Genomic DNA, 17,706 nt, shown 5'->3' with positions numbered 1-17,706 from the left:
GAACAATGAGTAAAGTATATGAGTTTAAGATACTTTGTTTCATAGTTTTAGAAATAGGTGATTTTTTTCTTCCTTAGTTAAACTTACATCTCTTAATTTTAGGATGCTTTGTTCTTCCTGAAGGATTTCTTCACAAGTCTTTCTACAGAAGTAGAGCTTCAAATGACTCCAGATCCAGAAGGTATTAAATATGTATAGTTTGAAAAGACTATACCAAGTACTTGGATTGATTTTCATTGTTATGAGGCTTTTTTGAGAATGTACTTACAATATTTATTCCCACTTACATAAATGTGTTCTGTGTTTATTTTTGTTGATTCGCGAATGCTGTTTATATAAAAGTAATAATTTAAAAGGTGAGAGCAAATTTTTCTCTGTAACAAGAATCGTATTTTGATTAAATAAAATGTAGAAAAACAAATTAGATCAAGATTGATTTAAATGGTTGCTAAGAAGAAGCATATCTAATTTTTCAAACATGCACATTACATTTTCAGTTAAAAAGTCTCCTGGAGCTGATGTCACCTGCAGTTTGCCAAGGCATTTGAGTACCTCAAAGGAGCCAAATCTAGTTATTTCTTTCTCTGGGCCAAAACAGCCTTCCCAAAATGATAGTGCCAATTCAGTGGAAGTGGTTAATGGCATGGAAGAGAAGAACTTCTCTGCTGAAGAAGCATCTTTTAGGGATCAGCCTGTGTTTTTTAGGTAACTAATTTAGTTTTAATAACAAATGAAGTTATTTTAGACTTTTGAAGATTGTTCTGTGATGTATGTATGCTGGTAATCATGAGGTTCCATCAGCTTTTCTTTGCACTGCCAAATCATCAGCTGGTGTATTTATCTGTATGTGGTCCCCATCTAATTGCACCCCCCTTATTTGCACATAGTAACCTGGTTCCAAATTCGTCTCTCTTTCAATTCTCTGGCAGGAATTTCCTTTTCTTCTAGCTTCTTCCTTCTTTTTCTTCTCTGTCCCCTCTTTCCAGCACTGTTATGGTGTGTTTGTACCAGCCCAACAGGATATCATCCTTTTGCTTTTTTTCCTTTATGTATCTCAACCTGGCTATGCCTGTCTGTCTTTTCCCTTGTGGGGATTTTCTACCTATTTTCTCTGTCTGCCCTTCCCAGTCGTTATGTGTCTTTCCTGACCCTTCCCTCCCTGCTCAGTGGGCACTGTTGAGAGACCCAGGTTCGCTGTACCGCTGCCGTCGGCTGTGACTGCTGCCCAACGGCTCGGCCAGCTCGAGCACAGCACACTGCAGTTTCCTCATTTACAGACCTGTTTGTTCTTCTCATCTTCTTTCTTTTCCAACACTTGATGGTGGGGATGGTGGCTTGGCCCTATGGGAAAGAGAAGGGACTGAAGGTCAGTGCCCCCTTGTTATGAGGAGCAGTTACATCTTCCCTGATTTTCTGTGCTGCTTTCTCATATGTCCCGGGTTGCTGATTTCTCTCTTTCTCTCTAGGTTCTGAAGTTAGACTTTAGGCATGGGCCAAAGTCAGCAGTATTACTACTTGGAAGGGTTGTCACGTTTTAAATATTTTGCATAGTGATGAAAATAGGTAGAAAAAATGGAATATGATAATTGGAAAGATCTTGGAATAGATGATTCCTGGTGGTTCTAAATCTTTCCACCACCAAAGAAGGACCTTTTAAAATTAATTTCCTACGTTGATCCTTTTATTTTTACAAAAACATGTATCTTAAGTGATAATATGCATTCTTATTTTATTAGTCACATTTATAAACTGCCAATTTGGTTTTTGTAAACATGGGCCTGAAAGCAAAGAATTTTGCCTTTTTTTTTTAGCCCAGAGGAAGTAGGGTTACCCATTTATTTAGGTTTAAAAAGTACACAAACCCTATACTTACTTAGGTAAATGTTTATTTTTTCCATTAGACTATTTAAAATATTGATAATAGCTTATAGATTTTCATTTGTACTCTCAAAGGCTCCTAATCAGTGCCATAGTCTAAATTACACACCTTACAAATGAGGAAGTGAATGCCCAGACAGATGAGTTGACTTGCTCAAGACCACAGTTAGTGGCCAAGGCACGACTAGAACACAGATTTTCTTATCTCTAATCCAGAAAATCCAGTACAGTTTTTAGTAATGTCATGAGAGACCCCTTCCTCCAAACATTTATTCATTTTACAAATATTTACTGAGCACTTAACTGTATGCCAGGTTTTGATCTAGGCACAAATGAACAAAGTAGAGAAAATATTTAATTGAGTTTACAAATTGAGATTACAAATAATTAAAATAAATGGTTTGTCCTATTAATATGTGCCATGGAGGAAAAAAAGAGTGAGAAAGGAGAGTATTGGAGGGCACTGGCCCGACAGCCAAGTGGTGCTGAGTATTCAGGGGATGGGCGTGACCTGGGGTCTGAGGCTTCTGGTAGTGATTGGTGTAAATATAGCATCTCCATTTTGTTGTAGGCACAGTGGACTTTGGTGAGATGGCTTAGGATGTAACCACCAACATTAATTCTGTGGGAAAACTGTGTTTCAAGTTCCAAACATTGTTTGCAGCCAACTTTTGGAAGCCAGATCATTTTGTTAGATGTGTACCATCAGTGTACAACCAGCCCTCTATATCTAGAATTCTACATCTGAGATTCAACCAAAATATTAATTAAAAAAGGCAATAAAAATAATACAAATTAAAAATACAAAAATGATTTGCACAGCATTTACATTGTATTAGATACTATAAGTAATCTAGAAATGATTTAGAGTATATGAAAGGATATGTGTGGCATATATGCAAATACTATCCCATTTTATATAAGGGACTTGAACATCAAGGGGTTTGGTATCCATAAAGGCCCTGGAAGCAATCCACTTCAGAAACCAAGGGACAACTGTATAATTATAATTTCATTCTCACACCGTTCCCTATATTTGTTTGTCGATAATTCTGTTTACTTAGAAGCATTAGTTTCAAGGATTCTCACAAAATTTAACAATGTAGGTGGCATTTTAACAATTTCTGAAGACTGAGCAGCAGAGAGTTCAAGTGACTTGCCCACAGTTGCATCTCATAGATGAACCTGGGGTTCATGCCAGGATTGCTGGCTCTGCTTTACCAGACAGTCAAAATAATTCCTTAGGCCTTCTCTTTATATTTCTTGGTCATGACTATCTGGTTTAATCTTGAAGGTTGCTTTTATTAATTTATTCTTTGAATGAATTGTGAATATATATAAGAATAAATTTTTGTAAGTGTACATTATTTCATAAACTGAGAAAAGGTTTTTATTACATTTTATGTTAGTATTATTTTTATTTTCCTACACTATATAGACGTAACTAAGAAAAGCTTTTTGTGAGAAATGCAAATATAATAATATATGAGACGATTAACATCTGTTTAATTGTTATATTAGGAAAAGATAGAGCTAAAAGACATTCTCTTTTATTTAGTTCTTAAGATATTTACATGATTTATTTTGTGGTTTTGTTTTTATTCTCCAATTGAACAAATTAATTTATATCTAATTTCACCTATTAGTAATTGTAAATGTAAATAACTCCCTCCTTCCTTTATCTTCAGAGAATTTAGATTCACGTCAGAAGTTCCCATTCGACTTGATTATCATGGCAAACATGTATCAATGGATCAGGTTGGGAAACTCTACAAATATACTCCACAAAATTATCATATGTTTCTCTAATGAGCTCGTTTTTATTTTTAACTTTGCTTTGTCATAGTTTATATATATGTTTGAAATGAAGTGCAAGGTTTTTAAATTTAATTGTTTTTAATGTAAATATTTACTTAAGTACCATGAGTAAAATTTGGTATAAATTGGGTCATATGTATTGTAAAATATATTTTTTTACTGTAAATATTTTAAGTGTTTTAGTATCAATAATGACTACTGCTTTGACTTTCAAAATAACGATTATTTTAGATGTTGAGTCTCTTAATTTACAGTAAGGTTGATTTGGCCTTTTTTAATTTTGAAGGGTACGCTAGCTGGGATTTTGATTGGTCTGGCTCAGTTAAACTGCTCTGAACTAAAGCTCAAGAGGCTTTCCTATCGACATGGGTAAGTGAATTTATTATATGAAGCTTTAAGTGAAGTTATCAAAGTTAGTGTACAACAAATTTAAAAACTGAGTTTTCTTAGCATGCATACACAATTTTACAGTATTTTATTTAGAGAGCTCATATTTAGAGGACTCTTAAGATTTAGGCACTGATTTCTATTCTGAGGGATTAGAAGTAGTTTGAAAAGAGTAGTATTTGGAAAAAACAGTTATAGTTTAGGATATTTTAAATAATTTTCTAAGGTTGTAAATTAGCTTATTCAGTGAAAAGATTGGAAGTTCTTAGTAGCAATTTTGGCAATTTAGAAACTTTGGGTTAATCCTATGCCAAAGCCTTAAGATGTTTAAGAAATAAGAACATTGGAAAAACACACTAATACGTATTACCTGAGTCTTGTAGAAATTATTAACATTAGAATTGGATTTTATATATCTGTGTGTGTGTGTGTGTATATATATGTATATTTAGAGAAATTCAGGTTGTGAGTTAAAAGGATGATTTGTGTTTCTTTTTGATTTGAAAAATGTTAGCTGTTTTTGAAGCACCTGTAATATTTGCCCTTATAATTTGTAGATTTTGTTTTAAGTAAAAAAAAAACCCTCAAACTAATCTGTGTCTATAAATGTATTTCTCCTTTTGACATACTAATAATCATTTGCTCTAGTTTACTAGGTGTTGACAAATTATTCTCATATGCAATCACTGAGTGGCTTAATGACATTAAGAAGAACCAGCTACCAGGAATCCTGGGAGGTGTTGGACCTATGCATTCACTAGTACAATTAGGTGAGTTTTCTTCTTTTTTAATCAAAAGATAAGTTATTTTTTCAGATCAGTAATTCTTATCCCTTTGAGAACTTATGTGAGGACCATTAGTCTAGAAAACTCACATATGTACTCATATACACAAAACTTTGCCTCCAGTTTTAGGAGTTAAAAACCCCAGGGTTAGAATGATAGAAAAGTCTGAACTGTGGCACTGATGTTGATTTTGTGTTGACTGTTGTAGTACAAGGCCTAAAGGACTTGGTCTGGCTCCCAATAGAGCAGTACCGGAAGGATGGCCGCATTGTCAGAGGGTTTCAGAGAGGCGCTGCTTCCTTTGGTACCTCGACAGCGATGGCTGCTCTAGAACTCACAAACAGAATGGTTCAAACCATACAGGTATCTTTTTAGACTGCCTTAGTCTATCCAAAAAGAGCCATTGTGAAATGGTTGGGTCCTTTTGTTTTTAAAACAATACTGTGAAGATATACAAAATGTTGTGAGTAGATACTTTATTCGTAGTGATTTAATGTCATGCTTGTTTTATTGCTTAAATGTTTAGTGTTAAATAATTAGAATAAAGCAGTGGAATACAGTGTCAGATTTGTTTGCCTATTTCAGGTAAATTGTAAACATTAAGTTAGCAGAGGATTGATTTCACCATATTTGTATGAAAGGATCATAGCTAAATTTGAAGAAGGCATTGTAAATTAAACAGAAGTATTAAAGATCATTCTAGTAAGTATTAAGCTCCATAGACTGATGTGGAAATGTTGAGTGTTCTCAGTGAACAGAGGAGGGGCTAAAAATTTAGCTCAATCCAGGTGTTAGTTATTAATTTATACTTTTATGTTCTCGTTATAAAAGTCATCAATTCTTGTGGTAAAGAATTCAGATACACAGAAGTGTCTTCATTAGGGTTTGTGAGTTCCTCTGCTCTTCCTCACTCCCTGTAGGAAGTGCTCTGCTGGTCCGTAACTCTTCAGACTTTCTTCTAATTCATTTCTTCCGTTTGACAAAATGATCCAGGCAGCTGCAGAGACTGCGTATGATATGGTGTCTCCTGGTACCCTTTCTATCGAGCCCAAGAAGACCAAAAGGTTTCCTCATCACCGGTTAGCCCACCAGCCAGTAGACCTGAGGGAAGGTGTGGCCAAGGCCTACCGTGTTGTGAAAGAGGTAATTGAATACTTGGGTGGACACATCCGAACCCTTCTGTGCGCTTTCCCAACTTTCACCTAAAGAGCATTTAGTGGCTTCAATGTATTCTGTAGAAATCCCTGGGAGCAGAATGGCAACTGCCACTAATAACATGTGCCCGTATCTGTGTGAGGTGACGGAAAAGGGCCAGTCTGGACCAGTAGGCTAACAGGAATACTAGTGATTGTGTGGGTGGATGGATTCTCTCTCTTCACCTGCAGAAGCACTCAGGGAGTGATAGAAACAAATGCCGTGTGATCGCTGTCTAGGTTTAACACATTTATACTCTGCCCTGCTTACCTCAGATTTGCTTAAGAACTAGAACTTTTCAGATGAATCTCCCACCCTGATCCTATTGCCATGCCTTCACTATGCTGAACGTGGAACATATTTCTTTGTACATGTTTTTATATAGTTTTATTATATAAGTATGTATTTATAAGCAAAACATACTAGTGTTAATGTTTTAAAAGTTTCCATAAATGGTGTTATGTGTCTCATTCTGCAACTTATTTCAAGATAGATCCATGTTAATCTTAATCCATGTAGGTCTAATTTCCACAGTTTTATGGTATTTCACTGTATGAATATATCATAATTTATTTATTTTCCTGTTGGTGGACATTCAGTTTCCATTTTTCCCCTGAAACACCACTATGGGGAGTGCTCATTTAACTGTCTTTTTGTTCATATGTACAAGAAATTCTTTAGGATCAACTGGGGAGTAACCGTTGGAATCTCGACATGTATTAAGCATTGCTGAATTGCTCTCTGACACGGTTGTGCCAGTGAACCCTGTTTTTTTTTTTTTCTGGGTGTTGTCAGGGTCATTCCCTGGCATACTCTTTTTGACATTCTTTTTAATATGACATAAGGGAGTTTGAGGTCATTTGACTTATGATTTGTGTTTTAGGATTTCATGAAAGATATTTTTCTCAGTCATATTCTAACAACAGTCAGACGTGCCTAGGACGGTCTTTTACTTGAGAAAAGTAGCCTCTGTGGTCCCAAACAGCAGGAAGTCCACGAAGGTAGGGCCCCAAGAAATGTATTAGTGGATAAATAAAGGTAAGACCAATGGTCAGCTTTGAAAAAAAGATTTACTGGGGAGAATAAAGAGATAATTACCAGTCAGATTTGCTCCTACAGATGTCAGGATTGAGCCAGCTATCAATAGGCTAAAATTAGATCTGTGAAACATACACTGGGGTTAGTAAGGGCAGTGGGTAGTAAGATGTAATAGCAGTTTGATTTAACAACTTGTGAAATGGTTGCCTAATTTAATCTATATTAATTTTAAAATAAATGTGTGCTTACTTTGTGCCAAATATATGGTAATCACCATTAGAGATAGGTGATATTTCTAATTTACAGATGAGGAAACGGGTTCTGCCAGACAGTGGCCTCCCCCAAGTACCACAGAGAACAGGGAGTGGAGCCAGGATTGGAACTGGGTATTTGGGTTTAAAGTTGAGTTCTCTTTCTCTAAGCTGTCACTAGGAAGAATGAGGGAAGGGAGGGTGAGATTAGTAAGTGTGGATTGAGATGGTAGGATGTGCTTGTTTGGACTTACTCTGGATTCTCTATTAAAGTTAAAAAAAAAAAAAGTTCCTAAGTGGTGCTTGGTATTTCTTTTCCATTTTAGATGTCAGGAAGTCAAAGATGAAGAGAAAATGCCTTGTGTGTGTCATAGATAGGCTCATCTTTTAGATCAGAGGTTGGCAGACTAGGCTGCAGGGTAGACTGGCCATGCCTCTTTTGTATGGGCCTTTGAGCTATTAATAATGGTATTTACAGTTTTAAAGGATTGTAAAACAAAACAAAACAAAAAATAAATAACAGAGACCATGGCCCACAAATACCTTCTATGTGGCCCTTACATAAAAAGTATGTCAACCCCTACTTACATAGTTCTATTTGGTGGTAGCCAGGCACTTACGAGGGTGGTAGTAGGAATTATTTATTGAACACTTACTGTCTTCCAAACTCTGTCAAGCTCTTGAGATGAATTATTTAATTCTAACAATCACCATAGGAGGAAGGCAGCATTTTAATTCCCTGTTTAAATGACTTATCTAAGGTCACACAGCTAAATAATAGGGCTGAGATTGGAATTTACTTCTGTTGTCTGCAAACGTAGTGGTGGTCAGCCTCGTGCTCCAGTCATCTACTCCTGTTTATCGCGGGTGGGATAGGGAGGAGAGCTGGTGGAGAGGGGAGGGAGATGGTGCAGGGAAATGTACAAGTTGTAAACATTGTTGTGCTCATGGTTTCTCTTATTGGCTGTTATCCTCTAGATAGTTTTTAAAGTAGTACTTATTATTTCTTTGAGTTTTTCTGGACACTTTTTTTTTTTTTTTTTTGAGACGGAGTCTCGCTCTGTTGCCCAGGCTGGAGTGCAGTGGCATGATCTCGGCTCTCTGCAAGCTCTGCCTCCTGGGTTCATGCCATTCTCCTGCCTCAGCCTCCCAAGTAGCTGGGACTACAGGCGCCTCCCACCACGCCTGGCTAGTTTTGTGTATTTTTAGTAGAGACGGGGTTTCACTGTGTTAGCCAGGATGGTCTTGATCTCCTGACCTCGTGATCCGCCTGCCTCGGCCTCCTAAAGTGCTGAGACTACAGGCGTGAGCCACCGCGCCCGGCCTTCTGGACATCTTTTTTATTGCTCTGTGGTATTACGTTTTTGCCAGATATATTGGGTAGATAGGATGCTCTTGTTAACTTGCCAAAATGATGGCTAGATTCTGGGTTAGGACAAGGTCCTTGATTTCCCTGGAGAACTCAAAGTTCCTTTATGCTGTCCCCATCACTGAAGCTGTCACAATAATATAATAATATAATAATAATAATGGAATGTTGCTTTGAGTTCCCTAGGGATTTCTGAGTTAGATAAATGGTAAAGATTCAGAAGTCATGTGAAGTTTTACCACATTGGTTTGACCTACATGTTTGTATATTCAGCTTCAAAGCTCAGAAGTCATTACTAGCATAGAGACTGAATAAATGAAAAAGAAAGCTTAGCAATCATCATTATTTTATTATGTTGTGAGAAAGATGGAAAATGCTACTAAAGTTTTGTTGAGAATTATTAAACATGCTCCTGCTTTTTGTTCTCAGAATTCTCTAATCCAATAAAATGTTCTATTTAGCTTTTTATCTTAATTGAATTTTCCATTTTTTTCCTAATACATAGCCAGTAATTTAAAACAAATTAAGTAATTTCCCAGAGCTTAGTAGAATTAGGTTGAATCAAAGGGAACTATCACCATATTTCTTTAGTGAATATACTCAAGAAGCTTTGTTTGCCAAGTTTGATTTAACTGGAGTGATTAATAGTACCAGCAAAGCCCGTATTTCTATCTTCCCAATGCGAAATTTTAGTTTACCTACATTTTCCACACACTAGTGTCACAACAAAATACTAAGTCATAATTGCCTCTTTCCCTTATAGTTAGAATTCTGTCATTAAAAATAATAATCCCGGGTTATCTAAAAGCATGGCATTTTTTTTTTGTCTGGTTACAAACATAATGTTACCTGCTTTAAAAGTGTGTACTGCAGGATAGCTTAGAGAGTTTTCCGACCAGAGTTTGTTCACTGCCCTCCTCTCCCCTACCTCCCACCTCTACGCAGGGAATCACAGACACGGCTCAGACTATTTATGAAACTGCGGCTCGAGAACACGAGAGCAGAGGGGTGACTGGTGCCGTGGGCGAGGTTCTGCGCCAGATTCCTCCGGCAGTGGTGAAACCTCTGATTGTTGCCACAGAAGCAACGTCAAACGTGCTGGGTGGCATGAGAAACCAAATTAGGCCAGATGTCCGGCAAGACGAGTCACAGAAATGGCGCCACGGGGATGACTGATGGCTTGGAACTGACAGTGTGAAGATAAGGAGAGTGGAACCAGGAGCTCAGAGTCCTGACAGCAGCTTCAGAGGAAGCTCGTTTAATTTTATTGTGCTCATCTCAGGAACAAAAGCATTTTTTAGTTAAATAATTTAACATCAAAACAACATGCAACCAAAAACTTCTGACATTTATAGTTGATACTTGCCTATAGAAATGTTTGGTGGCTGGTGTCAAAGGTCCTTAAAGCATTTGCTGCCAAGTTAGTGGAAGGCTCACTTTTGTTAAGATGACTGTAATTCTCCTTGTTACCGATGAGAGATCATTGGAAGCTGCCTTCTAACACTTTGTGTAGCTCTGTGGAGTTGAATTTTCTTAAGGTTTAAAAAGAATCACAGCTTCAGAACTTTTAACTGAAAATGAGAGACAGAAGCCACAGGGGAAGCAAAGGAAATAGGATTTTCAATATAAATATCAGTGTGGAAAAATAACCTATTCTGTTGAATTTAGCGTTCATGCACTTGAGAACAACATTATTTCCATTTACTCCGAAAATCCTTCTGTGGGGGTTTGAGAAAGTGAATGTTGCAGACATGTTCTGTTGTGTTGCACTTTATCCTGTGTTTATGTGTATGTGTTTTTAGATTAATTCAAGTTGTGTGCTATATTTCTTGTATAATTTACAAAGTTACACAAAATATAAAGAGCAGTAAACTTGTCTGAAAGTTTTTGGCAAAGGAAGGTAACTTCAATGTAATAGCTTCCTTTAAGAGTACAGGAAAATGCATTCTATAATGAAGTGGGGCCCATGTAATTGTTTATATTTTCAGTTTTAAGCAGGTATAGTGCAGGCTTGTTAGGAATGTGTGGAAGGGAAGATTGGAAGTGATTTTTCCTCTTTTAAAAGTAAACAAAGTTCTTCGAATATGCCCTAGTTAACTATTTGAGCATACCATTTTTACTTGGTTAACAGCGTACATTTTGATAACCTATCAGGAATGAATAAAGTATTTTTATTTAAAGGTGATATTGTTTTATGCTTCCATGAATATTTTGCTTTTCTTAGAGCATATTCATAGATGCAGTACTGTGATTTACCGCAAGATAATTGGGAACACTTTCTCAAAATCGATTTTGGTTAATATCAGGTAAATCATTACCTAGGAGTAAGAGGGAAATTGTTGTCAATTCCTGACTTTAGATTGATCCAGCAGAAAGAAAAGGTGGAACTTTGTATATATCCACTGTTGAAAGTTGCATGACCTGACTTCCTGTTTTCTAAAGTTGGGGGAATATTATTGAACTTCGATTTCAGAGCTGCATTTCAATTTGGGGCTTGGAAAATGTAGTTAAATCAATTTTGTTCTCTAAATTTTCTAAGCAGGAAAGCAATGTAAACCAAAAATCAAAATGTTTAGAATTTATAAAAATGGGGTTATATAGCTTTTAATTTTAGTTTCCATTTTACTGCCAAAAAACTTCAAAAGACAACAGCGTAACCACCTGTTTAAGCACCACGGGACCATCTCTTATTCGGGTAGAGCCTGGTCCTGGCGACACACTAACAGGAAGGCGTGCTGTGTTACCGGGAAGGCGCCTCTGGCTGTGGGGAGCGTTCTGACCACCTCACTCAGATGCCAGCATTTTCCATTTGCCCTTAAGGAAACTTGCTATGTGTGTTAACCCAGTTATGATTAGTCAAACTGGAAAACACTTGATCAAACTTAAAATTGTAAAATCTGTCTAACTTTTAAATATACTTTCCACAGTTGTACTTAAGTTCAATTAACTACAGTATAGAGAAAAGTAATTATTCTCTTCTTTGCACCCGGAGTTGCAAACAAATTAAGTTTACAAATCTCATTTAAACATATATCTTTGTAATGTAATCTCCGTGGTTCTTTCTTTGTTCTACCCTCCTGCACCTGTTGTCGATGTAATCATTTTGGGAACAGAAACGTTGTGTCTCAAAAAGTTTCATTGTCAGTTCAGCCAAGATGTTCTTTAGCTGAGATTCTGGAAAGATGTTTATCTATATCGGAACACTTCTACATTATTAAATGTCCTTAAGCTTTTTCTTTTTTACAAATGTCTTTTCAGACTTTTGTGTTGTGATGACACAGTAGAAAGAGCGTGGCTAGAATCCGTGGTTTGCCACATCTGCAGCTTACCAAACGGATGACTTGTCCAGGACATCTGATCCCTGTAAGCCTCAGCATCCCTCCTGGTAAATGGAGGGTTTTTTACGACAAAGCCCAAGGGGGGGTTTTGGATGATTAGGCTGTGTGTGCGTGTGAGAATGATCACATATGGCGTCATGCTTTGTACAGAGCCTCAGACCACTGGGCCTTGTCCAGTGAGAGTCCTCTCTGGCGACATCACACGCGGAGCAGCCAGGGGCCACCTTAGATCTCAGATCTCTCAGAGCAATACTTTTCTGAACTGCCACTGTGCCTGCATGGTTGGGTTTGGTGTCATGCTTCTGACTAGAGTAGATCGCGCATGTCCACCAGTGATACGTTGAGTCTTTACAGTTCCCCCCGTGGAGTCCCATAAGCAGCTCCATCGAGATCTGTCAGCAAGTTACAGAACCCCACAATGTTCTGACATGTTAAGACCCCCTTACATGACGAGTAGAGAGGCAGCTGAGGCCACAGCCGTGTCTTCCTCTTGAATGGAGCTAACTTGGAACCCCCCGTTTTCCCTTCCTTTCTGCCCACCACTGAACATTGCCTTTTAGATAACTCAGTGTTTCTTCTAGATGTCATAGCAATAGACTTTCACTTTCATGAAGTTTGGGTACGATTTGGATTCTCACTTAAGTACATATATTTATCAATATTTTTATAAGGCAAAGTTCACTTAAAAAATCTTTCCAAGTAGCAGTGTGCCTAAGATGGCAAAATACTAAAAACTGGTGTTTCCTGCTCCTGTTGTGTGTCACTTTTCAAGCCGATTGAAATATTTCTGGCTTTTAGGGCATTACTTTTTAACTATCTCCTTTAAAAACGATGTTCTGTAGGTTTAGTGTCTTTGTTCAGTTCCAAAAGAGTCCAGACAACTGTGTCTGCCCCTGCAGAGGCTGTTTGTCCAAAGGCAGTGTGCCGCTTCCACCAGAACACAGACAGCAGGGGAGCCGAATTCTAAAGCAGCGACTTAAAATGAGGAATCCCCAATTGCACTAAATGGTTTCAGGATTGACTAATCATTGTCTTAACATTAACTCAGATTTTCAATGTGTAAAGAGCTGTGTGACTTGGCGTCTGAGAGATCCCTCTGCTTTGCTTTGCTTCAGAGTCCTCGCACCCGCATCCTCAGAACTGTGGGGCATGGTGGGCTCTAACGAGCACTCCCCTTCTGTTTTCCTTCATTACTTTTGACCTACTTAAGACTTCAGAGAGAATGTCCGTCAAGTTCTTTTCTCCATCAAGTTCTTTAAGTTCCTTGAAGGGACTGTGCAAACACAAAGCAATATTCTTTTGTATCTGCAAATGCATCAGCTGGACATACCAATTGGTATCAAATAGAATAAAATCAAATATAAATTTTTGAGTCTTAGGTTAAAAAGAAAAGTTATTTGTATAGTTTATAGATAATGAAGGAAAAATTTCTTTTTCATTGCAGGAAATCTTGTTTACTGGAAGATAGAGTCACTCTTTTCATATAAGACAAATAGTGCTTTAATGCCAACTTCCTTTTATCTCAACATTTCAGGATCATGCTAGGCACACTGTCCCCTTGAATAGACATTATATGCACAGTTGCAAGTCAGCCAATGTTTTTATTCAGAAGTATTTTCCCCCTATTATAGTGCCTGCATATCAGAGATACAAAAAGCATCCAACACACTACCGTAATAGGCTTCTTTGGGGATGAGAAATTTGAGTCTCAACAACTCCGAGTTTGAGATGTCAGCTTTTTTGGTAAACGTAGGTGTTAGAGGTATATTTTGCTTTCCTACAACAATTGTTGGGCCCTTGATTTCAAGCATGTTGCTTCATAGGAAGCACCAGAGTGCCATCTGCTGTATTTCAAGAGATTGTAAATGTCATCTCAGCTGGCTCAGTTGTATTTCTAATGTCCCGGGTAGCAGCACCTCCCTCTAAAAATATGTTTACTTCGCTGTTTCACTTGTATTTTGTGTATACAAAATGGCAGCTTCCGATTTCTAGTTGGATTTGTCTTGCATTGTTTGTATAACTTGCTGGTCACCCAGGGCTATTTGCTTTTTCATTGAGAAATTTGGTAGGGGTGTCTAGTTCAGCTTTTATGTTGATCCATCCTGACTTATTTTAGACATTGAATTTATTCTCACCACAAGTAAAAGAACATATGTGTATTGACTGTCTTTGCTAAGTTTCCTAATTTTTCCTAATTATGGCAATTATGGATGTGAATAAGAATACTGATGCTGTACAAGTATTTTTGTGGAAATGTACCTTGTTAATGTGACTATTTAAATAATATGAAAATAAGAATACTCTTGAAGAAAAAATTAAAATATTTACTCTTTGGATTTTGCTTTAAACACTCTTGTCTTTCACCAAGAAGTGTTCCCAAAACTTGTGTAAAATACTTATTGGGGTGGGGTGTACATCTGCCTCAGACCTGGTTATTGGGAAATGATGTTCCAGTGCCCCTGATGCTTCTGATAGCAGATCTTGGGTCTGTCTGCTACTGATTGCTGAGCTGTATGGAGTTTTAACAGTTCTTCCCTCCCCGCTTTGGATTTTAGTCCCTCTATTAGTTATCCTATCCCTGCAATAAGGACTTGCAGCAAACACACCTCCTAGTTTGATCTCACGAAACTGATAACTATTTGGAGGAGTATTTTTACTTATGAAGGGAATATTTAAAAGACATACTTATTTTTATTTTATTTATTTATTTTTTGAGACGGAGCTTTGCTCTTGTTGCCCAGGCTGGAGTACAATGGAGCAATCTCAGCTCACTGCAGCCTCCACCTCCTGGGTTCAGGCGATTCTCTTGCCTCAGCCTCCCGAGTAGTTGGGATTACAGGCACCTGCCACCACACCACGCTAATTTTTTGTTTTTTTAGTAGAGACGAGGTTTCACCGTGTTGGCCAGGTTAACCTCAGCCTGGTCTCGAACTCTTGACCTCAGCCTCCCAAAGTGCTGGGATTACAGGCATGAGCCACCGTGCCTGGCCAGACATACTTATTTTTAAGGGCAATTTACTTTAAAAGATTTTGTTGTGACAGATGTGACTATATAACATCCACTTTGAACAATTAGGGAAAAATGACAAGTCACACTTCACCCATGGCTCTTGTTGAAAAAAGGGATGGGGACAATTGTGAGATGCTTACTGTGTGCCAAGTATCCTACTGTCTTCTTTTTATAATTTCACAGCCCCCGCTCAGAGGCAGTTACTAGAGTCCCTGTTTTCCAGATGAGGAGACAGGTTCAGAGAGGTCAAGAAACTTGCTCACCATCACATGGTTTAACTCCCAGACCTCATGCTCTTCCCAGGACTTCATTTAAGAAAAGCTTGGAGCAGTTACCTGACTTAGCAAAAAGTCTTCACTAATTGGGAAACCACAGAATTTTGCTAGAAGATTGAGATTAAAGGCTCTTAGAATATTTGAGCAAGAAAATGTGCTTGATCTCTTCCCGGCGTCTCCAGCCCCTCTCCCCTCTTCTGGCTGTGCTTAGCCACCCTAGCGGTTCAGTTCTGCATGCCCGTGAGTAGGGGTTAGCACCACCTGGAAGATTTCTTTCTATAAATGCTGCACCGCAGGCCGCAGTTAACACTGATTAAAGCAAAATCTCAGAATGGGGCTAAAGTGGGGTTTCTCCACCTCAGCAGTTGACATTTGAGACCAGCCTGTGCATTGTAGGATGCAGGGGATGTTGCCACCCTCCCACCCCCCGCTGGCCTCTGGCCACTGGATGCCAGTAACAAACTCCCCTCCCCCAGTTGTGACAACCAAAGATGTCTCCAGACGTGGCCAAATATGCCAAATATGAAAAAAAGCCCCTGTTAAAAAATCACTGGGCTAAGAGCTCTCCTGGGGAAAATCATGCACAGCCTGGGGCAAGAACGCGCTATGGCCGCCCCAACTCGGATGCTCTGTCTGGATCTCTGGCTGCTCCGGCCGTCTCAGCCCAGAGGCTCCACTTCAGGCAGCCTGGCCACCCTCTCTTCCTCTCTATTTCCCACTATAGCATGCTTTCCTTTTTTTTGTTAAACTTTGCAGCACTCCCCACATACTGTAGATCCATGTCTGTTTCCCTGTTTGACTTCCTTCAGGAGGGCAAGGGACTTAGGGACCCGGTGCCTAGCACAGTGCCTTGCCCAGAGTCAGGGATCAGCAAATGGTGAATGAGTGAATGAATGAATGAGTGAACCTGAGTGGTCATCTAGTCCTGTCTGCAGGTGAGGAAATCGAAGCCCGGAGAGGGGAAATTCTTTGCCCAAGATCAAATGATTACTACTTACAGATGTCCTTTCTTCAATGTAAGCTCACGTTTTCTTGATTTTAGCAATACTTGTAATATTTTTTAAAATATAAATATATATGAAATAAAAGTTCATCATTGAATATTTCCTATGTGGCGACTCCTCTTCTTGGCACTCGACAACACTCTTGGCCACTGTGTCTTGGTTCCCGAACTTGTCTGCTCATTAGTCCCCTGGGGAGCTTTAAAAATACACCCCAGGGATTGGGATTTAGCTGGTCTTTGGTGTGGGCTGCGCCTTGGCATTTTTGAGAGATCCCCTGGTTCTCATGTGCAGACAAGTTCTGAGACCCAGTGCATTACACTGCCCTGCCCCATTCACCAGGGCAGGGGGACATTCACATTCAGTATCAGCCAGGGTATGTAACATTCACATTCAGTATCAGTATTGACAATGTAACATTCACATTCAGTATCAGCCAGGGTCCCAGCAAGAGATGTGACCACTCCGTGTGACAGACAGGTGCTAGGAAGGAAATACTCAGCACATGGTGGGCAGCACAGGGTAAGGGAAGCCCACAGGCACCTCGTGGCTGTCTCTGAGCCAAGTGAAGACTTGGTAGCTCTTCTCTAATCCCCTTTCAGCTCTGGGCCTGCCCAGGCCTCAAAGTCATGTGAACCAATGGCCATTCCTCACCTTTTGTGGCTCTCCTTATGGGAATGGCATTAGGATGCCCCTCCTTCTTCATCCATCTCTCAAGAGACTGAACACCAGGCACAGCCACAGTCCTGAAAAGACTAAGGGAGCAATTCCCAAAACTTAATAGCTGAGAGAGGTCTGCCTGACCAGAGCTATGACCCTAGGTGGAGGGAAGCAGCCAGAGAGATAGACCCCCACCCCCACTCTCCTGCCCTCCCATCTCCTGCTGGAGCCTCCCATGGGTAGAACCTGGCTCATGCCCAGTCCATAAGGCACAGGGTTCTGGGCAGAGGGCAAAGTGGAGAAGGGCAGAAGAGAGGAGAGCGAATCTATTTTGTATTGTTCATATTTGTACCATTATTTGTATTTTGCAGATGACAAAACTAAGGCTTAGGTTAAGTAACCTATCCCAAGCCACACCATGTACTTGTTAAGGGACATGAGTCACTAGTGACACAGCTAGATCCCCAAATCTCAGCAGCTTAACAAAAAGAGAGGTTTATTTCTCATTTACAGAAAGTCCGGTTGGCATTCTGGAATATCTGACAGCTCTCCTTCAAGCAGTGATGGAGGAGCCCAGGCTCCTTCCATCTTGTGGCTCTGCATCCCCTGGAGCCTCAGAATCCCCAGCTGGGATCTCTGCACAGGAGAGACAGGAGGACCACTTTTATGGCCAGGACGTAGCCAGGGAGACAGGAGCAAACA

General features: G+C 39.2%; 1 protein-coding gene across 8 annotated transcripts in view; it reads left to right on the top strand.

The window, feature by feature from the left end:
* Nucleotides 1-15,482, top strand: part of ATG2B (autophagy related 2B) — an 83,398-nt gene extending 67,916 nt beyond the window's left edge. For 2 of the 8 annotated variants that reach the window (XM_019009952.4, XM_004055665.5), the window contains exons 35-42: nt 103-181; nt 498-705; nt 3,567-3,636; nt 3,983-4,065; nt 4,732-4,853; nt 5,077-5,231; nt 5,862-6,011; nt 9,666-14,394. In XM_019009952.4, the coding sequence (XP_018865497.1) occupies nt 103-181; nt 498-705; nt 3,567-3,636; nt 3,983-4,065; nt 4,732-4,853; nt 5,077-5,231; nt 5,862-6,011; nt 9,666-9,896 (1,098 nt within the window). In that variant the 3' untranslated portion in view covers nt 9,897-14,394. Of the gene's footprint in view, nt 1-102; nt 182-497; nt 706-3,566; nt 3,637-3,982; nt 4,066-4,731; nt 4,854-5,076; nt 5,232-5,453; nt 5,815-5,861; nt 6,012-6,945; nt 7,064-9,665; nt 14,395-15,251 lie in introns of those variants that run through there. The other 6 variants (XM_063698169.1, XM_019009954.4, XR_002002657.3 and 3 more) reach the window with 5 other exon arrangements.
* Nucleotides 15,483-17,706: the final 2,224 nt, after the last annotated feature.

The sequence above is a fragment of the Gorilla gorilla genome, chromosome 15, assembly GCF_029281585.2.
Source record: "Gorilla gorilla gorilla isolate KB3781 chromosome 15, NHGRI_mGorGor1-v2.1_pri, whole genome shotgun sequence".
Taxonomy (NCBI): domain Eukaryota; kingdom Metazoa; phylum Chordata; class Mammalia; order Primates; family Hominidae; genus Gorilla; species Gorilla gorilla.
The sequence above is the reverse complement of the archived record's forward strand: the minus strand, read 5'-3'. Positions and strand labels throughout refer to the sequence as shown.